At 39.4% G+C, this 27,537-nt stretch overlaps 2 protein-coding genes across 3 annotated transcripts in view; both read left to right on the forward strand.

The window, feature by feature from the left end:
* Nucleotides 1–10,983, forward strand: part of LOC126338779 (uncharacterized) — a 224,180-nt gene extending 213,197 nt beyond the window's left edge. Inside the window, exon 13 of the mRNA XM_050001583.1 lies at nucleotides 10,701–10,983. The gene's annotated coding sequence lies outside the window, so the exon portion shown is untranslated. The remainder of the gene's footprint in view (nucleotides 1–10,700) is intronic.
* Nucleotides 10,984–16,205: 5,222 nt separating this feature from the next.
* LOC126338861 (elongin-B) overlaps nucleotides 16,206–27,537 on the forward strand; it is a 37,351-nt gene continuing 26,019 nt past the window's right edge. The window contains exons 1-2 of one of the 2 annotated variants that reach the window (XM_050001585.1): nucleotides 16,206–16,552; nucleotides 16,809–16,902. In XM_050001585.1, the coding sequence (XP_049857542.1) occupies nucleotides 16,550–16,552; nucleotides 16,809–16,902 (97 nt within the window). In that variant the 5' untranslated portion in view covers nucleotides 16,206–16,549. Of the gene's footprint in view, nucleotides 16,576–16,808; nucleotides 16,903–27,537 lie in introns of both variants that reach the window. The other variant, XM_050001584.1, reaches the window with a different exon arrangement.

Consider the following 27,537-nt stretch of genomic DNA (forward strand, 5'->3'; position numbering starts at 1 on the left):
CCAGGAACCGGGTGTTGGCCGTCGAATGGCGCTAGCTGCGCAGCATTTGTGCACCGCCGCCGTCAGTGTCAGCCAGTTTGCCATGGCATACGGAGCTCCATCGCAGTCTTTAACACTGGTAGCATGCCGCGACAGTGTGGACGTGAACCGTATGTGCAGTTGACGGACTTTGAGCAAGGGTGTATAGTGGGCATGTGGGAGGCCGGGTGGACGTACCGCGGAATTGCTCAACACGTGGAGCGTGAGGTCTCCACAGTACATCGATGTTGTCGCCAGTGGTCGGAGGAAGGTGCACGTGCCCGTCGACCTGGGACCGGACCGCAGCGACGCACGGATGCACGCCAAGACCGTAGGATCCTACGCAGTGCCGTAGGGGACCGCATCGCCACTTCCCAGCAAATTAGGGACACTGTTGCTCCTGGAGTATTGGCGAGGACCATTCGCAACCGTCTCCATGAAGCTGGGCTACGGTCCCGCACATCATTAGGCCGTCTTCCGCTCACGCCCCAACATCGTGCAGCCCGCCTCCAGTGGTGTCGCGACAGGCGTGAATGGAGGGACGAATGGAGACGTGTCATCTTCAGCGATGAGAGTCGCTTCTGCCTTGGTGCCAATGATGGTCGTATGCGTGTTTGGCGCCGTGCAGGTGAGCGCCACAATCAGGACTGCATACGACCGAGGCACACAGGGCCAACACCCGGCATCATTTTGTGGGGAGCAATCTCCTACACTGGCCGTACACCTCTGGTGATCATCGAGGGGACACTGAATAGTGCACGGTACATCCAAACCGTCATCGAACCCATCGTTCTACCATTCCTAGACCGGCAAGGGAACTTGCTGTTCCAACAGGACAATGCACGTCTGCATGTATCCCGTGCCACCCAACGTGCTCTAGAAGGTGTAAGTCAACTACCCTGGCCAGCAAGATCTCCGGATCTGTCCCCCATTGAGCATGTTTGGGACTGGATGAAGCGTCATCTCACGCGGTCTGCACGTCCAGCACGAACGCTGGTCCAACTGAGGCGCCAGGTGGAAATGGCATGGCAAGCCGTTCCACAGGACTACATTCAGCATCTCTACGATCGTCTCCATGGGAGAATGGCAGCCTGCATTGCTGCGAAAGGTGGATATACACTGTACTAGTGCCGACATTGTGCATGCTCTGTTGCCTGTGTCTATGTGCCTGTAGTTCTGTCAGTGTGATCATGTGATGTATCTGACCCCAGAAATGTGTCAATAAAGTTTCCCCTTCCTGGGACAATGAATTCACGGTGTTCTTATTTCAATTTCCAGGAGTGTATTACAGACTGTAAAATCCAGAGACATCCTCACACAAACAGCCACAGCCACCAAAGTCATATCGAGTTGCAAACATTTGCTGTAGACAGAGTCCAGAACATATGTGCAAACTCCACCCAATGCTCTGCCATAATCAACTCAATTCTTTAAATAGCCCCAATAGCCAAGGAAGGCAGGAGGTTTGCAATGCTGAGAACCAAGTTTCCTGGAGGACAATGCAGAAAGCATGGGAAATGCATAAGAGATGACACAGCTCAGCCAAATTGTGGAGAAAACTGATACAGTTCCACTGGAGGATCACACTATCAGTTGTCATTTAGGGGTGTGAAGAGCTGTTTGGCAATTTTTGTTGGTAAACGAATTAGAGAGATCATGCTCTAGACTCACCTGCTGCCATCATTTGTGAGGATATGGCTCAATACATCTACATCTACATTTATACTCCGTAAGCCACCCAACGGTGTGTGGCAGAGGGCACTTTACGTGCCTCTGTATTACCTCCCTTTCGCGTTCCAGTTGCGTATGGTTTGTGGGAAGAACGACTGCCGGAAAGCCTCTGTGTGCACTTGAATCTATCTGATTTTACATTCGTGATCTCCTTGGGAGGTATAAGTAGGGGAAAGCAATATATTCGATACCTCATCCAGAAATGCACCCTCTCGAAACCTGGACAGCAAGCTACACTGCAATGCAGAGTGCCTCTCTTGCAAAGTCTGCCACTTGAGTTTGCTGAACATCTCCGTAACGCTATCACGCTTACAATATAACCCTGTGACGAAATGCGCCGCTCTTCTTTGGATCTTCTCTATCTCCTCTGTCAACCTGACCTGGTACGGATCCCACACTGATGAGCAATACTCAAGTATAGTTCGAATGAGTGTTTTGTAAGCCACCTCCTTTGTTGATGGAATACATCTTCTAAGGACTCTCCCAATGAATCTCAACCTGGCACCCGCCTTATCAACAATTAATTTTATATGATCATTCAACTTCAAATTGTTCTGTACGCATACTCCCAGATATTTTACAGAAGTAACTGCTACCAGTGTTTGTTCCACTATCATATAATCATACAATAAAGGATCCTTCTGTCTATGTATTGGCAATACATTACATCTGTCTATGTTAAGGGTCAGTTGCCACTCCCTTCACCAAGTGCCTATCCACTGCATATCTTCCTGCACCACTGCAGATCTTCCTGCACTTCACTGCAGTTTTCTAATGCTGCAACTTCTCTGTATACTACAGCATCATCAGCGAAAAGCCGCATGGAGCTTCCAACACTATCTACTAGGTCATTTATATATATTGTGAAAAGCAATGGTCCCATAACACTCCCCTGTGGCACTCCAGAGGTTACTTTAACGGCTATAGACGCATCTCCATTGAGAACAACATGCTGTGTTCTGTTTGCTAAAAACTCTTCAATCCAGCCACACAGCTGGTCTGATATTTTGTAGGCTCTTACTTTGTTTATCAGGCGACAGTGCAGAACTGTATCAAACACCTTCCGGAAGTCAAGGAAAATGGCATCTACCTGGGAGCCTGTATTAATATTTTCTGGGTCTCATGAACAAATAAAGTGACTTGGGTCTCACACGTTCGCTGTTTCTGGAATCCATGTAGATCCCTACAGAGTAGACTCTGGGTTTCCAGAAATGACATGATACGTGAGCAAAAAACATGTTCTAAAATTCTACAACAGATCGATGTCAGAGATATAGGCCTATAGTTTAGCGCAGCTGTTCGTCGATCCTTCTTGAAAACTGGAACTACCTGTGCTCTTTTCCAATCATTTGGAACCTTCTGTTCCTCTAGAGACTTGCGGTACGTGGCTGTTAGAAGAGGGGCAAGTTCTTTAACGTACTCTGTGTAGAATCGTATTGGTATCCCATCAGGTCCAGTGGACTTTCCTCTGTTGAGTGATTCCAGTTGCTTTTCTATTCCTTGGACACTTATTTCAATGCCAGCCATTTTCTCGTTCGTGCGAGGTTTTAGAGAAGGAACTGCAGTGAACTCTGTGAAACAGCTTTGGAAAAAGGTGTTTAGTATTTCAGCTTTACGTGTGTCATCCTCTGTTTCAATGCTGTTATCATCCCAGAGTGTCTGGATATGCTGTTTTGATCCACTTACTGATTTAACAAAAGACCAGAACTTCCTAGGATTTTCTGTTAAGTCGGTACATAGAATTTTACTTTTGAATTCACTGAACGCTTCACACATAGCCCTCCTTATGCTAACTTTGGCATCATTTAGCTTCTGTTTGTCTGAGAGATTTTGGCTGAATTTAAATTTGCAGTGAAGCACTCTTTGCTTTTTGCAGTAGTTCAGTCTGTAAAAGGAGCTCGTGGTGGATGATCATACCTTGCACCATATTGAGATTTTTATGGGGGACGATAGCTCCAGGAATGTCACCCAGCTTGTTACAGGCAAGCAGCATCCATGAATGAACAGTGGATACCTTTTTAATCAGAACTTAACCACTTTTCATTTTCAGAACCACTGCTACTTCCTTAAATTTGTTCTCAAGGTATTCAACAAAGGGAATGATTTTGTGGCCAAAAAGGAATCCCTGTTGGCTGTAGAACAAACTAAGTATTGTGGAGAGTATTTCTCCCCTCATCTCTTAGCCCTAAATTCCTCCCAGGATTTAGCCAGAAAAGAAAACACATTGTGGAGTCATATCTCTCCACCTTGTAGTAACCTTTCCTTTAGAAAAGACTGCTGGGACTGTGCAGCCACCAGCAAGAGAAAGTTTAAGCCACTTCATTTGTGTGCCTTGGTGCCTCCCACTCCATACACAGGCTGTTCCTGCAGGCACCACCCAGCCACAGCAAAGGCAATCTGGCCAGTTAGCTGTTGCCCAGAGACATCGTGCCCCAGCCTTGATGGGCACATACTCATTAGCATACATTGAGAGTTTCTAGTTCAGGCACCAATAGTGTGATCCCTGCATGGTCAGGGTCTACCACTGTACAGGTACTTGATGACCTGTGCCCCATCCCAAACCATGTTGTGTTTTCGGTTTATTACTTTTGCCAGAAATGAAGTGTGCACACATAGATTGCCATGAAAAGTGGAATGTATACCATGTTGAGTGAACTTTGCTACGCAATCAGCACTTTTGTAAAATTTGGAAGAGGAATGGTAGGTCAAACCTGACAATGGGGACCAACAGCTACAACAATCCGAGATTTAAGGGAACTTCTTCAAATTATGGAAACTTCAACTTCTGCTTTATTTTCAGCTATAGTCATACAGATTTTTGGGTACAAGTATCTGATTAATGGTTTAGCATAATTACACACTGTATCAGCCCTCTGGCGAAGTTATTTATTGTTCAAAGTTGGTCCAACATGTAATAATAATTTTAGATACTTTTGTGTTATGCTAAAAAAAAGTCCTATAAATGTTACGACCAAGTACAAAATATAACGACTTTTATTCTGTGTAATAAATTAAATGATTCAAGATCATTCAAAACATATACCACTTACAGTTGATAAATTTACAAACTTTCATTATGTAAATCTTGTGACACGGCATATTTCAGAAAAACAAGTCATTTATATTCATATTCACATAAATATCTTCTGTTTCTGTTACGCTTCTAATAGTTTTCCATTCAGAAAAAGTATAATTTTTTTTCAAATCTGTCTTCATTCTGAAAAGTGGAAATGATCTTGTGATGATTGATTGATTGGTTTTTATTGCCCAAAAAACAAAACATTTACAGGGATATAAAGCTTGTATAGGCAATGTCAATAAATGTACAAACATCAATGACAATAAATACACAAATAATTAATCTATGTTAGAAATTATGCTCACAGAAATCTTCCATTGTATAAAAACAATTTTGAATTAATAAAGTTCTTACAAATATCTTAAATATTTTCAGCTCCCGACTCTTAACTGACTGGTAGTTTATTACATAGCTTTACAGATGTGTGTTTGAAACTGTTTAGATTTTTGGTATATGAGCAGTAGTCTTTTCTTACATCATTACAGTGTTGCGTGTTATAACTATGTACATCAGAATTCAAATCAAAACTAGACAAGTTCTTTTTAATGTACAAGAGACATTGCAATATGTATATACATGGCAAGGTCATAATACTAAGTTTAGTAAATAATTCTCTACAGTGAGTTCTAGGTGGTACTTTACATATCAGTCTGACAGTTTTTTCTGGGCTGTAAATAAGCATTTTGAGTAGCAATTATTTCCCCACAAGATTGTCCCATACGTCAAATGAGAGTGAATATAACTATAATAGACAGAAAGCAAAATTTTCTCGTCTACTGTTGCTTGTAGTTTTCTGAGCATAAATATTCTTTTATAAATATGTGGTGTTAAGTAATTCACATGTGCCTGCCAGCTTAAATTATTTTGCAAAACAATGCCAAGAAACTTTACAGGAGCTGTGTCTAATGTGATTCTATTGTTATAAGAAATGTTTAATTCCTGTGTTTTATTTATGTTCATCGACAGGCTGTTGGCATTGCACCAGTCAGAAAGTATATCTACCTTGAGTGAGGTAGAGTTACTTATGTTATTGTTCGTAGGCACTGTAACACTTAAAATGATATCATCTGCATACAAATATCAGTTTGTAATATCATCTATTACATTGCTAGGTAGGTCATTCATATATAATACGAACATGGGAGGGCCCAAGATTGACCCTTGAGGAACACCATGGTTAACGGGTAAGAAACTAGAATATTGGTTATTGAAGTTAACAGTTAGAGATCTATTAGATAAGTATGACTGAATAATTTTAACCGCAGAGACTGAGAAACCTACAGTTTTTAATTTCAGCAGCAGAGTGTTGTGGCACACAGTGTCAAACGCTTTTGATAAATCAAAACACTTTGTACTTATAATAAATTTTTCTTCTTTTGCTTCGAGAAAGTTACATATATAACTCATAACAGCATCACATGTTGATAGATTTTTTCTAAACCCAAACTTGCTATTTGAAAGTAATTGGTGAGAATCTAGAAAATTGATTATTTGAATACTCATTAGTTTCTCAATGACCTTGGATAAAAGCGGTACAAGAGAAACTGGCCTATAATTGCTAGGCAAATTATTGTCACCTTTTTTGTGGACTGGGATTACTTTAGCTACTTTTAATTTTTTAGGGAAACATCTTTCATCAAGGCAGTAGCTTATAATGTGAGAGAGGACCCCTGCTATATTATGACTACTAAGTTTCAATATTTTAGAGCTGATATTGTAAATAACCAGTGACTCACTTTTGCTAAGAGAAAGAATGACAGAGTGTACATGTTCTACACAAATGTGTTCAAAATAAAACACATTTTCCATAGCATTTTGGTTTTTATAGGCAACATTCAGACAGTAGCTAGGTTCATGTTTACTACCAGGTATCTTAGTAACTACACTATCTACACTGTATACAAAATAATTATTAAAACTATCAGCACTAATTTTGGATCTAGATACAAATTCTTTTCTACCCGATGCTAGATTCTCATTAATGATTTTCCACATTTTTTTTGGTTTATTAATAGCTTGTGCAACCAATTTGCAATTATATTCTAATTTAGCTTTCTTAATACCCATTCTGTACTGATATTTGCGTTCTTTATATCTTACTTTGGCATGCAGACAAGATTAATTCTTTGCTAGTCCCTGTGTGTGCCACTTATTTTTATTGATAGTGAATACCCTGCTGCTCATTTTAACACATTTGTTCTTTAGTGGCAGGCTAATGTTAACTGCCAACATGAATAATTCAAGAAATTTGTTGAACTGGTTTTCTGCTCCAGTTTTACCATACACACACAACCAATAAATTTCTCTGAGATATTTTAGAAAAACAGGTATATTACAGTCACTAATTGTAAGTCGTGTCTTATAAATCACAGACGGCTTGGTGACATTAAAAATCATTGCATCCATGTTTACATGAATAATAATTCCATGATGATCAGATAGAAGAGTGTCAATCATATTTGTAATGTATTTTTGAAGAATGAAAAGTTGTAACAATATTGTCTATACAAGTACCTATGTTTCCACTACCACGTCTGGTGATTACTTTCTTCAGCATGATATTCATCCCATTGCTTTTAAATAAGCTATTTATTTCCAAGTTGTCAGAAGTACTGGAGCTGAAATTAATATTAAAATCAGCCATTATAATTACATTAACTTTCATTAAAAACAATGTGTTTAATAAGATGTCCAACCTTTCAAAACATTCTCTCTTATTTTCCAATGCTGGGTTTCTGTAAATACAGATAAAGGCTGTTCCATAAGCCTCAATGTAACAGGCAGATATTTCAAAAGTTTCCTCCACAGATAAATTTGTTACACTAGGTAGTGGTTCAAAAACAAGGTGGTTCTTAATTAAAATGGCAGAGCCACCTCATTTCTTATCTTTACGACAAAAGTAAGAGGCTACTTTAAAATCTGGAATGCCTGTCAAGTTAATGCCATCAGGGTTCATCCAATGTTCAACTAAACCAAGGATTTCTATTTGCTTTTCCTTGCTCAGAATATGCAATGCATCTGTTTTATCTAATAATTGGCTCTGAGCTCTATGGGGCTTAACATCTGAGGTCATAATTCCCCTTTTATCTAATAAGCCCTGTATGTTAAGAAACATAATCTTAGCAGTATAGTTAGGTATAATGTTATTATATTCGGAGATACTGCCTGCTGAACTATTTATTTGCTGTTTTTTAATATGGGTTAGGCCCTGGTCAACAGGAAGTGACCAAGTCTGGTCTGGACTAGGCTTGGTCAGTGAGTCACATTTCCCTGGTTCTTTAAACCTGCTTTCATTTTACTATATTGGATTGATGTAGAACTACTCTCACTTAATTTAGTGTCAAAGTCTAATACTACTTTTTTGGAAAATTCAAGAATTCTTTCACTAACATATTTTTTACCAAGACTGTTCAGGTGAAGTCCATGTAATATATGAAATCTTCTTCCTAATCTACTGATGTCCACAAATAATACATTTGTATATTTCTTACAAATATTAAACACAATTCCATTTGCTTTTCTTACTTCTAAATTGACGCAAGACCACATGGGTAGATCATGGCGGTGAGGCACTGAGAAAACTAGGACATTAGTGTTTCTTAAACAATGTAATGTTTCATTAAGGGAAAGCTGAAGTCTTCTTGTTTCATTCCTAGCCACATTGTTTGTGCCAGCCAGGAACACTGCAACACATTCAGAATCCAGATCATCCACTTCAGCGTTTCTTGCTGCCACATCCTGGAAACAAGCATTTGGCTTAATTGTACTAGTGATGTCTTGTAGATACTTTTCTCTCATCACTCGAGCAATATTTCTCCCATGGCTGTATGTTATGGATGTTTCTAGAAGGAACTGTAATTTATATATACTATGAAATTGGTGACAAAGGGACCACTTCGTCACTTGCACTGCATTGGCTCAGTGGATCACTTCAGGACAGTCTCTGCTTTTAGGCTGCTAGAACAATGAAGTACTGTGCAATTAGTCTTTGTCTGAACAGTACGGCATAGCAGATATGAAAATTTTTTGTTATGTGAAAATGTTATTTGTGAAGAGTGAAGTAAAAATAAGAAGTGTTAATACCAAGAATCTGGAATCTTCAGTTTTTTTCAGAGAGCAACCTGGACAATACTTGATTTCATCAGCTACTCTTGCAAGTTGATGCCAACTGCATGTTAAGTACAAATATAGTGACTTGGTTTAGAACAACATCACAACTACTGCAAGACATGTTTGAAGCACTAAATTGCAGTAAGACTTTAATATGAATTATCTAACGTGGACTTCACATAGTGAAGGGTGAGCAGCTGTATCAAGTGGTGTGCAGGTGTGTGCACCTTTCATCCACTCTTAGATAGTTATAAGTTGGAGGGGGGGGGGGGGGGGGGGGAGGGGTCAGGGACGGACTACACATGTGTACAAAATCATATGTGAAGATGGGATAAAAGAGCTGTGAAGAAACTTGCAGCATGGAAAGGGATTAATGCTGCAAGGGCTGGTCCTCGTTGTGGCCAAGTACGTACTCAGACTCAGAAAAGTGAAGTGAGCCCACTGGGGGGCACAGAGAGCAAAAAGTATAAATTTTATGATAAAATTCTGTTGACTCCCCGTATTTTGAGTTTTAGGTTTTATTTGCAATACATATCGGAAATAGAACTAAAAACCAAAATACAGGCAGAGCAGATCGTTTCTGATGTGTACTGGTATCGGAAGTAAAATCTAAAAACCAAAATATAGACAACACTCAATGAACTTCTGTTCTTAAAATATACTTGCATCATTGTTAAAAATGTGAAGAAAATTGATCTTATATCCAAGCCTTCTGCTGTGAAGAGCAAAGTAGGAATTTTTAAAACAATTCTTACACTTGCTAAATGCTTCATTTCTTGTGTATCTGTTGTTGTATTTATCAGATTATGTGTGCCACCACCATTTGTTGCCTTTGTTCTTCCAATCTGAAGTGAATTCTTACACTTTCTTTTATGTTACTTACATAAGTTTACATGAATATCTTTCATTTTACTTATTTTGCTTTCCCATGATGCATCTCCTCAGATAACCATAAATCACATTTCATGTGTCAGGGATCATTTTAGATAATAACTGTGGGAACACAACTGCACTGAATTTAGGTTCTCTTACATTCTTCCAATGGCCAGAAACCATAATGTAGCTAACAGCCCCTCTTCACAGCTTAAAGCCTCTCACATGACTGTATTCTTTTTTCATTAAGAGTGGCTTGATGATGTACAGCAGCTCTGAAATGGACCTTTCATCCACTTTTAGATAATTATGGAAATCATTAGCTCCCAACTCAAGTTACACAGCATGGGTGAATCTCTTTCTTTGCATTATTCAGCTCTTTGTGCACAGCTAATTTTTTGGCCTTGTTATCTCTAAAATAGCCACAGGAAAATGAAGTTTTTTTCTGCTTGTAAAACAAAGCATAATCTAGAAGAACATGACTTCAGTGAACGTACACAAGCAAAATACAACAAGGCACAAGGGCAGCAATGTAACTTGGTTGGGACGTGTGTAGTCTACCACTACCACATAATTGGTTGATTAACTCACAACTTAATGTGTGAACAGGGCTAACTAAATAGAGGCGCAGATGACTCTTCTCTCTCTCTCTCTCTCTCTCTCTCTGTGTGTGTGTGTGTGTGTGTGTGTGTGTGTGTGTGTGTGTGTGTGTGCGCACGCACGTGTCCGTGTGCTTATTAATATCCAATAGTCTACATTCAATGTGCCTGTCTTTGTTATAATGGTATAATTTATATTTGTATGGAGCATATCACAGTTGTTTTTTTCATCTGTATTTAGTGTATTCTCTATTTTCACAACCAGTTTATAATTAAAAATCTTTCATTAGTTTCAGTTACTTGCCAGTACACAGTAGACTGATCAAGCAGGCCTTGTCAGGAAAGGACTTTTGTGAGCATGAAGTGATGGGAATGAGGCAGCATGAAACTTTATGTGTATGGGTAGAGAGTGAATGGCACTCTAATATAACTCTAGTGAAACTATGTTTCTAACATGTTTATACATTCTGCATAATTTGACATGTTTAATATTTTGTAAAATTCTACCTATCTCATCCTTGTACACACACACTATCATATCATTCATGGTTAATAAAATGATTAGCTGAAACAGAGCAGCCACAGTTACTCAATGAGCGGAAAACAATTTGCACTTCAATATAAGTTCTTTAACAATTGTGCAGAAAGTCTTGCATTGTTCTGCAGGTTTCATTTTCAATGGATTTCCAGCAGAATTAAGAAGCTGGTGTAATAATCATCAGATTTGCAAATCTATGTTCGAAGACTTCAGTGTGGTACACTTCATTTTGTACAGGTGCTTCTTTCAGTAGTTTAGAGCTTCGTGCCAATAACATTATTAATGGTATATACAGCTATACATATTTTCCATTTTCATAACCTTCTTTAGGTTTTTAAATATTTAAGAGCTTTGAGTGAATTATGTAATATTGCTTCATGACAACGTAGCTTTGGCTCATAAAGCCCCAAGGAACCTGATGAATAAACTAGCACCAGATTTCAACAAGACAAAAACAGCACAGATAGCCTCTGGACTGAGAACATTTATTAAACCTTTAGTGATGGACAACATAATTCTACCAAGCAGGCAAAAGACATCTGTAAGCAATCCTACACAGCCTAAGGTAGGAATGGTGGTGGGAACTTCAGATGATTAAAACAAGGGTGCATCAACATCCTCAAAAAGTATCTTAGGCTATACACACACGAAGCGAAAATTCTGCAGAAGCTGCTGCTAACACACAGAGGTGGCACAGAATTTAGCATATTGGACTTGCATTTGGGAGGACAACAGTTCAAATCCTTATTCTGCTGTCACAGATTTAGGTTTTCTGTGATTTTTCTTAATCGCATGAGGCAATTGCCAGGATGATTCCTCTAGAAGAGTACGGCTAATTTCCTTTCCCATCCTTTCTTAATCCAAGCACATGATCCATCTCTAATGACCACATTGTCAAAGGGACAATAAACCCCAATCTTCCTTTTCCTTTTTCCTGAGCCAATAAGAAATCCAAAGCAATACAACTCTGTGTGCATTATGCCAATGGCTTTGCTTGCATAGCTGTCTATTAGCCTATCTGAATACTGAAATACAGGGGAGTTACGGTGTTACGAGACAGATATTGTGAACCTGGGCAGTTTTACAAAAGACTCCCATCTCCAGTACATTTATATTCTCTTTCCTTACAGCTATATAACTGCCACTGTTAGAAAACTTACACATGAATCAAATTCCTGCTCATTATGAAGACAATAAAAGTCTTGATAAATGGACACAAGTTAGATAACAGCTTTCAACATTATCCACATAATTAATTCCCATAATGCCTATATGGGTTAGTGTGTAGGGGACAGCATCTCATCCCAAAATCTTGGTTATGGTGACAAATTTACCTGTAATGCAGTCCAAGATCTGTTATGTTGGAAGGTGGTACAATGTGGTTGTGAGTTAGTGTAACCAATGAGTGTGAATACATCATAACAGTTGTAACAGATCAATCTGTAACGTAGACCAATGTGTACATTTGTTACATACTCAATGCAATTTTAAGTGTAGGTAAAAAAATTGAGAAGTATGAAACTTCCTTTAAGATTAAAGCAGTTTTAACCTGCCTTGAAGTTTCACATTGGCAAACACACTGCTGCAGAGAGAAAACTTCAGTTTGAAGTGCAGGGTAAATTCAGTAAATCTGTATCACATATGAGTATTCCACAAAGGGAGATGTACAGTGACAGCCACACTGGACTTATTAAAAATGATTCGGCAGAGTTTTTAAGCGAGAGAGTGTGTGGCACTGACACTCTGTGACCTCAGCAAAGCCTCTGACTACATCTCACACACAACACTAATGGCCAAGTTAAGATGCTATGGTGTTGGGGGTGTTGTTCTGTCAACACTCCAATCTTATTTGGAAAACCGAAAGCAGGTAGTATCAGTGCACGGAGCAACTTTTCTTGAACAAAAACTGGAACATGGAGTGCCCCAAGGATGAGTCTTAGAACCTCTCCTATTCCTCATATATGTCAATGATGCGAGCTGTAATAGTCAAATGTTGCAGTTTGCAGATGACACTACCCTTACTGCCAAAGGACATACAGCCGCAGAAGCTCTTGGTGCATCAAATTTGATGTTTGAAGAAATAAAAGAATGGTTCAATATAAATAAAATGAAGATCAATGAAGAAAAAACCAACATTTGATATGCAGTCTAACCAACATTGAAGAGCAAGAAAACGCGTAGACTGTCAGACTACTGAGGTTCAAGATTGACAGCAAACTCTCCATGAATGGTCACACTGCATATGTATGCACCAAACTTTCTTGTGTGATATACCTCCTGAGGAAGCTGAAGAGGGTAATATCTGACCAGTTTCTCACAATAGTCTACCATGTACTCTTCCACAGCCACATTAGCTATGGACTGTTATTGTGGGGACACTCCTCAGGCTGCAAAGATGTGTTGCTATTACAAAACAAGCCATCAGGATCATATCCTCTAGCAAAAGACTGCACCACTGTAAGCCTATTTTCACCAGGCTAGGCATAATGACTGTTTTTAACCAGTATGTGTTTTTCTGCCTCATTTATATGAAAGAAAATCAAAGGAATTTGAGCATAACACAAGAAATACATAATCATGACACTCACTGTACGAGGAACATTGAAGTACCAAGGTGTCGCCTATCAAGCACACAAGACAGCTTTCCAACAGTCGCCCTAAAAATGTACAATCAACTGCCTCCAGAAGTGAAATCCCTGCCACCTGAATTATTTCGGAAAAAAATTGCTCGGGACTTGAAACAACATCCACTATATTCCTTGGAAGAGTTTTTCAACAGTGGTTCTAGTGAATGGACAAAATAATAAATATTGTTATGTTTTATATATAATTTTGCCTAAATTTAATCTTCTTTGTATGTTCTCAGTTAACTGCACATTTAATTTTGTGATTTACTTAAAGTACATATTTTGCCAAAACGAAACTTTATGTGTGTGATCTACATGGTTTTGTAAACATTTTGCTTTATGTTATTTTCATTTGCTGCTATGAAGTTTTACTTTCCTGTTTCATTATATTTCATTTTCTCTATGTTCTATGTGTTTTTGTGCACTGCATAAATATTTTCTTTTATTTGTAATATACATTTTGTATATGGTGTTGTATAAATGTTAGTTGACATTGTATTTGTGCGCAGTCTGTCCGGCCATGGCCGATAAACGACGAAGATACAGTAATAAAGTAATAGTACATGACAATACAGTATTTTGGTGCATATTGTGTACATCAACTACGAGATGTGCATGGAGATGGGACCAGGGGAGGGGGGGGGGGGGGAATGTGTGGTCCACATCTCAAATCTTAATTGTGGACAAGAAAAACTGCTGTCAGTCTTATGTGAATAATATTTCTGGGATTCAAGTTTACTTAAAGGCTTATTTACACAAAAGTGTGTTCCACATAGCCAATGGGGGATAGACTTGGAGTGGTAGTGACAGTATTTACTTTTGCAGCATTTTATTAGAGCTGTCATGTGATGCGCTGGTGATCTTAGCGCGTTCTGGGAAAAAGAAAAAAAAAAAAAAATCACGTAAGTGATTCTTGTACACGATATTGCCTATGAGTTGGCGGCGATTACAGCATGGGACCCATGGTGTCGGCATATTGTTTTCCATAGAAGCCGCAGAAGTGCTGCTAGTGATTTTAACAAATTGAGATATAATTCAAATAAGCGCCACACGCTTAAACGAAGCGCCACTTGCCACCATGCAATAACTTTTTTTACGTCGTTTTGTTCTGATTGGTTGTCTAGGTTAGTGCCATCTTGCGTTCGGGAATCTAATATTACGTTCGTATTACAGTTTTTCCAGCAGTAGCTCATCGCTTGCAGAAATTCATGCTTTCAGCTGACTGCATCAGAGAACTAGTTCACAAGACACTAACAGATCAATCGCGATATCGCTTCAGCAGGGTAAATATGCGATTCGACCACAAAACAATTACGGAATCTCCACCGAGTTTTTCCTAACCACAAATAATAAAGGGCACAACTTTTGATTCCATTTCGTCATACACAAATTTTACTTATCCTAGTGTCATTCAGCTGCCTCGTGATGCATCAGGCAACGCCAATTTTAATTCCTTTTCATCGACAACTGGACCGTATATGGCCGAGATAAGATTCATTGCTGTTGAATGCCAGTGGCTGGCAATTGGTATTCGCCACTTAGTTTTATTTTCACTAGTACTAGTACATAGGCAAATGTCGGATGTCCAGTATTGGCTCTTAAATATACCCAGCTTCGTTTAACCTATCGTAAATGAAAAATTCGGGTTTTATCACTAAAATACGCTGCAACAGAACTGACAACTGTGCACGTCATTTCTGCTAACGCTTCATAGTTCGACGTTTCCATGTTGCTTGCCAGACAAGAAAAAAAATATTCCTATTCAAGGCGTTATTAGTTTGCGCGATGATACATCGATCTTTAAACTGGTTAGCTGATTTGGAGGAGGGGACCAAACAGCGAGTTCATCGGTCACTAAACTGGTTGAAACAACAATGACACTTTATAAATCTTCACACTGCTTCTCGATACGTTGGTGATATCAGTTTTAGCAGATGATGTTGCCATGGATACAACCAAGTATAGAAAGAGTTACCGTAAGGTGTCTTCGAAACAGTTCTTCTGTTTCCATTCCTCCAAACCCAAGAGACAGTTCACTCCATCCCACCTCTGTGGCGACGTTCTATAATTCTCTTGATACTTTGATTTCATAATTACTAAGTTTGATGCATCTCCAGTAACTTTGACCCTTAACCTATTTTCAACAGGTTGGTGGCTCGATTTCCAACGAAGTATCTTGAATCAATCTCTTCTGGAGAAACTCCCAATTACCGAAATAGTACGTTAAGAGCACTATGTGAAAAGCAATAATTGTTACTACAGGGCAACCAGTTTCGCGTTTAAACTGTGTAATTCATGCCAGTTCCTCGCCGTTATCAAATAAAACACAGAAAATCCGACAATATACAATTTTAAAAATTGCGGGGCCACACGCAGTACAGTAGGAACTGATTTTGAGCAGCTGTCAAATATTTCCTGAAGCTGGCTTAGGACAGAATAAAAGGTGTGTCCCGTACCTTGGCTTCCAAATTATCTCAAACGGCTCCCAACACGATGAAGGGTATCGAAATATGGTTTCAAAACAGGGTCAAATTAAATATACTAGTGCCTTTATCTTCAACTAATTCCAAAAAATGCATTTCCAAACTCCCGCGGATTCTAACCTTGTACACAACCTCCCACCACCAAAGATATTTATCATTTCATGCAGAACAATAAAACAACTCGGACATCGGGCGCGCGAGAGATACCCTAATCTGTAACAGTAGATTTACTATTTTAGGACAGGAAAGTCTTTTAAACCTGGACAAAATACGAAAGTTTAATTGACTATAGCGTCTATACCTTTTATTAGTTTGACTGACAAAGAGAGTAGCATTCCTTGTATGTTGGCTGACCTGGGACTGTAGTTTATGCGCTATCTAGACCTTTCACCGCGGAGCTGTACGTAAACAGTAGGAAAATTTTGACAAAAGAACCAAAATATTTCTTTCGATCGTCTAGTGCTGTGTAAATACATAAAGCCCATCCCATAATGGTATGATTTTAGGAAATATAATCGTAAGAAACAGTATACATTAGTTTATATTTTGTAGGTTAGTGTAAATTACTGAATCATGTGCTATTATTAAAGGGTGAAGATTGCGGGCGGAAAAATATTGACAACTGCCATTGATAGTTCGGTATAGCTTTTTGCTGCACCCTTACTTATTTATCATGTTTTTACAAACTTTTTTGTGTAAAAGATAAAATTTTTCGCCGTGTTTCTGCAGTAGAAAATATTTCTATTTCAGGATGTATTTTTAATGATCAGGAGAAAAAAGCTCACAATTTTTACAGATGCAAAGGATACAACGTCAGTTCACGAACTTAAGAAAATAATTGAAGGTAAGTTACAGATCTAATCATCTTGTACATGTTACTTGTCTCGATTACTTTAAAGTTGTATTAGACGCTCCCAGATAACAAGCCACTCAAACGTTGTTGGCTGATTTGTGTTATACCTCTATTTATAAAAGGAAGAAACTACCGTATATCGTGCAGGAATCATAAAATCAAGGAGAAAGAACTAAAGATCAGTATTGACGATCTTCCTTTTCTATAGGAAAAGACTACAAAATTTTTACAGGGATGTGTTTTTTTAGTCTTTCCGTTTGTGATGTTTAATATGGAATGCGTAGCAGGGTAACAACTACATTACTCACTCTAATTTTTTTGACAATATTATGAAAAGGATTTTTTTGCTATGCATATTCCAGAGTAATGATAAAATCTGTCTACTGTATTTGCAATAGTTTATTTTATTAGCTATTGCACATTTTAAAGCAGAGCTTTATCTTTTAGTCGTAAACTGACTATCGAATGATCTGTATTTGTGAGTCAACATGGTACAAATATGTACCTGGTACTGATGGTATAGCCAACCATTTGATAATGTCATATCTAACAAACAAACAAAAATGCAGAAAGTTGTACTTAATAATGCTGCAAATATAGTCTGGAAACATAATTCTGACTTGGCAGAAATCACGGTTGGGGTTTCCTGAAGTCTCAATCTTAGGCTCACTATTGTTGCTCGTATATGTAAATGATCTTCCGTCTAATATACAACTAACAGAATTAGTTTTTTTGTGCCATATGACATTAGTATTGTGATCAATCTAAGTGCATATACAGAAACAGAAGAAATGGAAAACTAGATCTTAAAATTATCATTGACTGGTTTTCCCCAAATGGTCTCACCCTCAACTTTAAAAAGTAACGATATATTCAGTTCTGCACATCTAGGGGCACTACATAAATGATAAGTGTAAGTTGTGATGAGGAAATTATGAATAGGGTGGAGACTTCAAAATTCTTAAGTTTCCATATTGACAGAATCCGAACTGGAAACAGCACATTTTGTAACGTGTAAAATAACTTAGTTCCGCCAGACTTGAACTTAGAATCATTGAAAATCTTGGTGAGGGACAAATCAGTAAGTTGACATATAATGTATATTTTCATTCAGTAATGTCATATGGAATAATATTCTGGGGTAACTTATCATTAAGAATGAACGTCTTCGTTGTTCAACAACATGTTGTAAGAATAATATGTGGTGCTCGCACACAATTATCTTGTAGACATCTGTTTAAGGAGGTGGACATTCTGACTACTGCTTCATAGCATATTTATTTCCTCATGAAGTTTGTTGTAAACAATCCACTGCAGTTTCAAAACAACAATGATGTACATAATTACAATACCAGAAGAAAAAGACTTCATTACTCTGCATTAAGGTTGTCTTTAGCACAAAAGGGATGCACAATCCTACAGCAGTTGATCACTTGCCCAATGCTATAAAATGTCTGACAGACTGCAAAGTAAAATTTGAAAACAAACTGAAATGTTCCTCATTGACAACTCTTTTTGTTTCGTAGAAGAATTTCAATTATTGCAGTATGCAAAAGGTGGTGAACAGGAATTGCTAACTCACATCTGTCTATTTTCATGTAGCCATATTTATAAATTAATTTGCAATGTGAATGTAAAATGACTCATTTTGTACCGTTTCAATTTATTGTGCAAAACGATGTGTGGAACATGAAACTAATTAAATGCTGATTCTTTCTTGCATGTGATGTTTCATAGTCATATTATTTACACTGAAGGTGATGCGATTTGCAAAGTTATTGTGAAGACAGTAGAGAGATTTTATCATTATTTCTTTTTGTTCATACCAGTGTCACAGATGGTGCGGAAAAGCCAGTATGTTGGGCATAAAATATATTTGCTGCTTTTTGTACCAGTAGTTTCATGTGTGTATCTTTCAGCAAGTAACAAGAATTATGTCATTTAATACACACATCAACACAAAATCTACTCTCAGAGTTACATCTTGTGATGACAAGAATGTTTATTACTTTATACAGACATCTCCCATTAAGAAATTTTAGTTGATTCTAATGAGCATAGAAAAGTTATACATCAGTGAACTATCAGCCCCATGATTGTAATTACCATGCTTTGAATACTTGTGTGACCATTGAAATTAGAGTTCCCGTGGTTTATTAGAAAATTCATCGTAAGAGTGCTCTGTTTCTGAGTGCAATCACCAACATATATTTCTTTCTGTTGAGCAAGTGTATTTTATTTTATTTGTCTCCTAACATATATTTTAGTGTGTCATCTGTTTGTATTCTACAGGAGACATGTCAATTTTTTGATTACAATGTACATAGTTATGTAATTTTCTGATACTAATTTTACCAGAATAGTTTATGTTGAATACAATAATGTTATTATATTGTTTTCCTCGTGATGTACCAGTACTTAGTGTCTAAAATTTCCAGGCATTATTTTATACACACAATATTATACATAACACTAGAATATTAAATAGTCACATAGTTCAAATGGTAATGTGATCATTCTTAAATTCCTTAGTCGAGTTGTAGCATTTTTTCACTAGGAGATATGTAATTTCCAATTCAGTGAGCCTCCCCCAGTGCTCATTATGTCTCTACACGTGAGTTTATTGTAGATTTTTATTCCCATGTGCTTGGCTGTTTGTTGATGAGTTTTAAGTGATTTATTGGAAGCATGAAATTTTCTTTGTGTCTAGTGCTGTAAATATGTTTTCTTCAGTTAGCTCTGGATTACTGTGTAAGAAGATGATAATCTCAAATATGTACAATGCAGCAATAGGTAATACTTTTAGATTCTTGAATAGCGAACGACAGGTTGTTCTTGGAATGGCAGCACTCATTTTTCTAACAATATTTTTTTGAAATAGCAGGATTCATGGAATGGCTTGGATTCCCCCCAAAAATTAAACTGCATCTAATTGTGGATTCAACTTAACAATGATATAACACTTTCCTGCTGTTTGTCTGTTGAGCCGGCCGATGTGGCCGTGCGGTGCTAGGCGCTTCAGTCTGGAATCGCATGACCGCTACGGTCGCAGGTTCGAATCCTGCCTCGAGCATGGATATATGTGATGTCCTTAGGTTAGTTAGGTTTAAGTAGTTCTAAGTTCTAGGGGACTGATGACCACAGATGTTAAGTCCCATAGTGCTCAGAGCCATTTTTGCTGTTTGTCCATTGCACCAAATAGCACATCCATTGCAAAAGCCAGGCTGTCTAATTTAGTAACCAAATAATCTATATCTGGTTCCTTGCTTAGATTTTTGTTCAAGTTTAGTCCCAAGAATTTTTATGTGGGTTGTTCATGTCACTGATTTTTGTTTGTTTGGTTTTAAATTGAGTAAACAATGTCTTTGAAATACTAAGTTTAAGACCATTTTATTGAAACCATGCATCTAGTTTGTTTAGTGTGTTTATTACACTGTCTAGAATTTCTCTAACTCCCCCCCCCCCCCCCTCCCAAATAAGTACATAAGAGTCATCAGAAAACATGCTGATCAGGCAGCAAAATTAAGAGGTGAATTTTTTCTTTAAAGAGAAACAATATTGGCTGTTAGATTAAGTCTTGAGGGACTCCTTTGTGAAATTGTATCTCATTGAGATATATAATTTATGGTATTAGATTTTATGATTACCCTTTACTTCCTGTTTGTCAGATAAGACCTGAGCTACTGCAGAGTATTTTGTCTGATCCCATACCTGTCTTGGTTTATGAAGCAGCATGGAGTGAGTCACTGAATCAAATGCCTTTGTAAGAGTGCAGAATATACCTGGCACTTTATTGCTTTTGTCTAATAATGAGCTGGGAGGGGGGGGGGGGGGAGGGGGGGACTTAAAAGAGAGAGAGAGAGAGAGAGAGAGAGAGAGAGAGAGAGAGAGAGAGAGCGCTGGGGTCCATCCACATCAGCATGATGGCCAACACAAAAAGTCTACTGCCATTTCTGCATAAGTGTTAGTGTTCATTAAGTGAGGTCTGCAATGTTTGCGTATGTCTGGTTAAGGTTAGTACGCATTCATTTGGGGATAGATTGGGTAAAAAATTTAATGAAGTGTAGCGATTTGAATGTTAGAGGCAAAAAGTGCCAAGAGCCAAGGGAAAAAAGCCTCTGCGATAGGAGGGTTGGGTAGTGAGAGCAGTAGCAGATTTTCTGCTGCCTGCGACACGTCATGCAGTGGTAGGTTTTGTTAGTAGTGGGTATCATGCATCAATACCATGTCAGAGCCATAGATTGTTATAGTGCGAGGAGTATGGTGCAGCAACACAGTGCTCTGCCTTGAGACATCAGCTGAACCATGTCGTTAGTGTCTTGGCACAGCATCATCAGGCTGAAGTTGAACGGCAACAGTCTGCTGTTTGGTTCGTGTCTCTTATTTAATGCATGGTGCAGTTTTTCCGCAGCTGCTCCTCGAGTAGCTGTGCTTGCTCGGCAAACTCCCCAGCTGATTTGTCGGAGAGCTGCAGGTCATTCTCTCGTGCTTTGGTGATGCATGCTGCCTTCTTGTCTTCTGCATTCACGTTGGTCAAGCCTGTGGCTTTCAGCATTACTGCCATTGCTGTTGGGCAATGAATGTCTTCCTGGTGCCTTTCCCCTGTGGCGCTGCTGGGGTGGTCCCAGGGGCCGGCACCCTTACACCCTTCTGTGTGGTGCAGGAACACTTGTCGGAGTTTGCACCCCTTCTGCTGGTTGTAGGCTTTGGACAAGGACTGCATGCAGTTGCCTCAAGGCCCCCTCATTTCTGCAGCCAGGATGGCTGCGAAGGTCGCCCCCCTCTGCCACTGTGACAGCTTTGAGGGCAACTGTGGCTTCCTCCATGGCGGTTTGGAAGTCTACCAGTCTTGTTTTTCTCAAGGGCATAAGCTACATTCTGCGTGTCAGCATCTGGGTGGTCGTCCCCACAGCTGGCAGGTACAGCTGCATGTGCACTGTCTCTCAGCTGACCTGGGCTGGTCAGTGCCTGTTGTCGCTGTCATCTTCTTCTCTATTGGCCACGTCCGCCTCCATCTTGAAAAGCAGGGCAGCCCTGCTAGCGGGTGACATGCGGTCCACCTCAACGTGCGCAAGTCAATAGCAATTCCCTGCCATGGTAGCAGGCACGGCTGTCGTGCTCACCAGAGCACTTGATGCACCTTGCTGTGTTGCAGCAGTACTTCGTGTCATGGCCATTGTCCTGGCACTTGCAGCATTTGGGCTTCATTGCCAAAACTGGCTCGTAAGAGCCCTTCTCGTCACAGCACCAAGGCAGGTCCCTTAGGTGTGCCTTGGTCATCTTCATTCTTCGGGGGGGGGAAGACATTTTCTCACATGCTGCTGGCGCGTCAACCTTATAGGTGCCAACAGTGCTCTTGATCACACTATAGTTGGCCATGTTCGCTGCCAGAATGCAGATCAGCAAGTCTGAATCAACAGGCTCATACCGAGGTTTGTTGTTGTCGACATGGAATGGTATGAACTCCGGTTGCTGCAGCTTGGTCACCTTTCTCTTAGGTTTGTTGTTGTACAGTAGATTTGTTGTTATGATGAATTTGACAAGCAAAGAACTGTGAAGGTTATCTTGTTTAGTTTAAATTTACATCTGATCATATGTAGTTATTGCTTCATTTACTAACATGACAAGCCATTTTAGGGGAGCTCAAGGCCAATTCAAATCCATTTATTTTGATCCAGGAATGCTAGTGCTTGATAGGTTTGCATACAATACTTTGTTTTGTATGTATACCAAAAAATTGCTATTGTAGCATGCCAGCAGGTTTTGATCTGATTGCTGTTGTATATGAATAAGATAATTATATAACTTCAATGGTAGACATAAAATAGTGTCAGTAGAACACTAACAGGCATGTCTCCGACTGTCGGATGGCCGGCCGCTGTTGGCCGAGTGGTTGTAGCCGCTTCAGTCTGGAACCGCGCGACCGCAGGTTCGAATCGTGCTTCGAGTGTGGATGTGCATGATGTCCTTAGTTTAGTTAGGTTTAAGTAGTTCTAAGTTCTAGGGGACTGATGACCTGAGATGTTAAGTCCCATAGTTGCTCAGGGCCATTTGAACTGTCGGATGTGGTGGTTGTTTGAATGAACTTTGGGCTAATTGCTGCAATGGGAACAGTGTGACACAGGTGACTGGAGAGCTAATGGGGACTGTATGAGTAGGATGCTAGGCAGTAGGGATGACTCTTCACATCATTTTTCTCATCATTGGCAAACTTTTCGGATGGTAATACGAGTCTTGGTAGCCACAATCTGTTTTCAGTTACATGCACACAAGGAAGATATTAGTGCCTCCCCTTGCACTCGGTCACGATGGGACGTAGGTGGGGGAGGGGGGGGGGGTGGAGATGCCTGGAGATGACTTGTAGGAAAGAAAGTAGCCTGAGTGGCTAGATGTTAGTGACTTTATGTCTTCATGAACATGTGACATGTCCCATTGTATTGTTCAGTTGTGATCCTGTCTAAAATTCAGGGTTCACTTGAAGGATTGTTAATGTGCATTCAACCGTCACTGGACTGAGGATCCTGAATTTTGATGGGTTGCAGAGCACACATCTGAAATACTCAGTATTCGGTGCATGCTCTGTAAAATGAACTTCTTCCTCAGCAATCCTTGTGCAGTCACACAAGGGGAGAGAAAACACTGGGCAAGAGGCTGCTAGGAATGTTACAGTGTTGATATCTGGTGCGGACAGCTTTAGCTTCTATGGTACTGCCTCAGGTATAGTAGTCGCAGTGCACCTACCACTGCTAGACACATTCAGTAGATCGTCAATTCTGACAACAGGAAGGACACACGTGGCGGTGTCTTAGACTCGTAATTGCACTGGAAAATAAAATTACCAATTCCAGTAAAGAAAAGTCATATTTCTAATTAGTCTCCATGTATATTTAGTGTGATGTGAGCAGGCAAGGAGGACATCATGCAGTCATGACATGTCCTAGCACAAGGCAGCTGCTTCGAGCTCGTGTTGCAGGAATGTCTAGATGACAAGCAGCAATGTTAGATTACACACAGAAGGGTACTGTGATGAAGGCAGAGGTCCACTGGTGTCTGTTATCTACTTCGAGAAACCAGTCTTCTTTGGATGCTTGCAGTCTTGAAACTTCCTGGCAGATTAAAACTGTGTGCCGGACTGAGACTCGAAATCAGGACCTTTGCCTTTCGCGGGCAGTTGCTCTACCAACTGAGCTACCCAAGCACGACTCACGCCCCGTCCTCACAGCTTTATTTTGCCAGTACCTCATCTCCTACCTTCCAAACCTCAGTTGGTAGAGCACTTGCCCGTGAAAGGCAAAGGTCCCGAGTTTGAGTCTCGGTCTGGCACACAGTTTTAATCTGCCAGGAAGTTTCATATCAGCGCACATTCCGCTGCAGAGTGAAAATCTCATTTTGGCTTGCAGTCTTGTTAATCACTTACTGGATATGCTCCCAGGAAGTGACATTGCCTCCAAAGTGCAGCCTCAAAAGTCAAAAGTAAATGATAGCTCTAAGTTTGGACTGGTGCCGTTTTTCACTCAACAAGTACAGCATACCATTACTGCCTGTGACGCGGTCATGATTGGATTTGATGTGGCTTTGAATAAGGTTAGCCAAAACCAGCAGATGGATCTGCTTGTACATGTTTGGGATAGTGCATTGGACCAGGTTTTGAGCAGGCATCTTCTGTCAGTGTTTTTGGGTCAAAGCGCTGCAGAAGATTTAATTGAAGGATTTGAGGCAAGTGCAGCCCACTCTATGGTAAGTCTGACATAGCAAGGTCCTGTTTTTAATAAGAGACTGAAAAAGAAGCTTAATGGAAAAGGTAATCCAGAGTACTCGGTGCTTTGGGACTCGTGGTTTACATACAGTTTTGCCTTTAAAACTGGCCATATTAGCATCGGCTGGAATCTTACTCCGGTTTTGAGAGCTGTATATAATCTGTTTAAAAATGTTCCTTCTCACTGAGCTGATTGCTTCACTATTACAGACACCTCTGTTTTTCCTCAGAAGTTTTGCACCATTATTTGGTAGGTGGAAAATAAAGTGGTGGCAGTCTAGGCCAAGTAAATGTTAATGGCTTGAAAAAGTGTGAAGAAAGTGGAAAGGAAAAAGGAGGTGTTAAAACCAAAACCTAGGATCACTATTGGAATTTCTAAGAGTCTTAGCAACCAAGAAGTGCGTGAGTGTTTAAGTGTCAAGATGCTGAAAGCACATCTCGCCTTTTTTGAGACTTTGGCTGTTCAGGTTGATCCATTTCTGACTACATTTCCATCAGTTGCCCCTTAGCTCCTTTCGTCCATATTTCCCTTCAGTCTATGTCAGTGAATGAATGAGATCTTTTAAAATCCAAAGTTTTGTTGAAACAAACTAGTTTCAAAATAGATCTGAATGACAGCATAAACCTGTTGCCACCATAGATAGGAGATAATGAGTATATAATCAAAAAACGTTGTGGTTCAGTGTGACATATCAAAGAAAGATATCCTGGCAGCCCGGAATGAGTGCCTCACATTTATGAACAGTATCCAAAATTCTACCATATTCTTCTCACTACCTTAAATCGCGTTGGTGGTCATGAGGCTGATGCCATTGCCCATAAGTTCCTAAATCTTTCAGAGATCAGGCCAGTTAAGGAAATCCTTGATGGGATCGTGATCCCATCAATCAGTTCTGGAGGATGGTCACTGGGCTTGGGATAAGAGCACTTGTGAAGAAATTTATCAAACATGCTGCTTACATTGTCTCCCATGCCAATGTCAGCCTTGAAAAGAGGTTTTTCTGACCATCCCAGTCAAAAATTTTCACATTGTACTTCATACTGTTCACAGTACAGTCAGTGTTGCTGAAGGTGTCTGATCTGTAACCTTCACTATACAGTTAATACACAGCTTCTAGAAACATGTGGTAGTTACAGTGAAAAAGTAGCACAGAAAAGTGCATCTTAGAAATCCTCAATAGCAAGTGATAAAAGGATGAAAGAGAGTTGAGGAAAGCTAATAGACCTACAAAATAATAATTAAAAAAAACAGAACCCATGAAAAACGTTGACAGAGATTTCTCAGGTTGAAGTAGTAGTTCTATCGCAAAAAACTATGCGCTTGTGACTCCAATTAATGTTCTTGTATGCGTTCTTATCAAATTAGTCCTTCCATAATTGTTTTGTAAAATTGTATTTGAATTTTATCCTGTAGTCTCTGTGGATCTTTTTGTGAAAAATGTATTTTTTACTGAAGTAGATGAGGCTTCATTTTAAGCATTTTTGCAAATTTTGTCACAAAATCAATCAAAATAGATAAGGAAAAAACCCACAATATGATCCTGAAAAAAAAAAAATGGCCAGGGAAACCAGGAAAACACAGAGAATTTTTTTAGAGTCCCAGGGCATCTTGGAATGACACCAAAGTGGCTCACCCGTCTTGGACTGTGGGTTGTTTTCACTGACTCAAAATGGCGATACACACGGTGTGTTTGTGTTGTAGCTATGATAATTGCTATTAATTTGCAGGTCCTCAAGATTATCTCTTGTCATTAACTCTCATTTATATATGTGTAGTGCTATAATGTAAGGTCACACAACTTTTTTAACTCATTAAACTTCGGTTACACAATAAATCATTTAAATCTAAAGGTCATAAATTCAACTGAATACATAGGAATTACAATTATGAGTTACTTAAATTGGAAGAACATATAAAAAATATTGTGTGGAAGACGAACCAAAGACTGCATTTTATTGGCAGAACACTTAGAAGATGCAACAGATCTACTAAAGAGACTGCCTACGCTATGCTTCTCTGTCCTCTTTTCGAGCACTGCTGCGTGATGTGGGATCCATACCAGATAGGATTAACAGAGTACATTGAAAAAGTCGAGAAAGTTCAAAGAAGAGCAGAATGTTTTGTATTATCGAGAAATAGGGAAGGGAATGTTATGGAAACGATACAGGATTCGGGTTGGACATCATTAAAGCAAAGCTGTTTCTTGTGACGGGATCTTCGCATGAAGTTTCAGTCACCAACTTTCTCCTCCAATTGCAAAAACATTTTGTTGACACTGACATATGTAGGGAAAAACGATTATCATCTTAAAATAAGGGAAATCAGAGCTTGCACAGAAAGATATGTGTGTTTGTTTTTTCTGTGCTCTGTTCGAGATTGGAGTAATAGAGAATTATTGTGAAGGTGGTTCAATGAATCCTCTGCCATGCACTTAAGTGTGATTTGCAGAGTATCCATGTGGATGTAGAAATAGGGACTTCCAGTGATCCCTTGTAAAGTTGTGGGACACGATTTGAATGGCAATTTTCTGTGTTTAATTTAATCGAGTATTAGTTTTATCCCAGAAAGCTATTCCATAATGAGTATAGTCGTCTCATAGATATTACAAAACTAATTTTAAGTAGCACAGTGTTGTAGACCACAGGGATTTACATATTAAGGAGATCTCCTCCATCTAACAAATAAAAATACATGTTCTGCTGCATGTCATCCCATGTGGATTCCATGGCAAAGAAATAACTAATTGACAATTGAGGAACTTGACGCAACATGCTATCCTACTTGCATGCCATTGTTGGAGTGTTGTGGCAGAGATTAAGTCTGAGTAAACTGGGGATGGCATATTTTCATGTAGTAGTTGTGTAGTCCA

Source organism: Schistocerca gregaria, chromosome 1 (genome assembly GCF_023897955.1).
Source record: "Schistocerca gregaria isolate iqSchGreg1 chromosome 1, iqSchGreg1.2, whole genome shotgun sequence".
Lineage (NCBI taxonomy): Eukaryota > Metazoa > Arthropoda > Insecta > Orthoptera > Acrididae > Schistocerca > Schistocerca gregaria.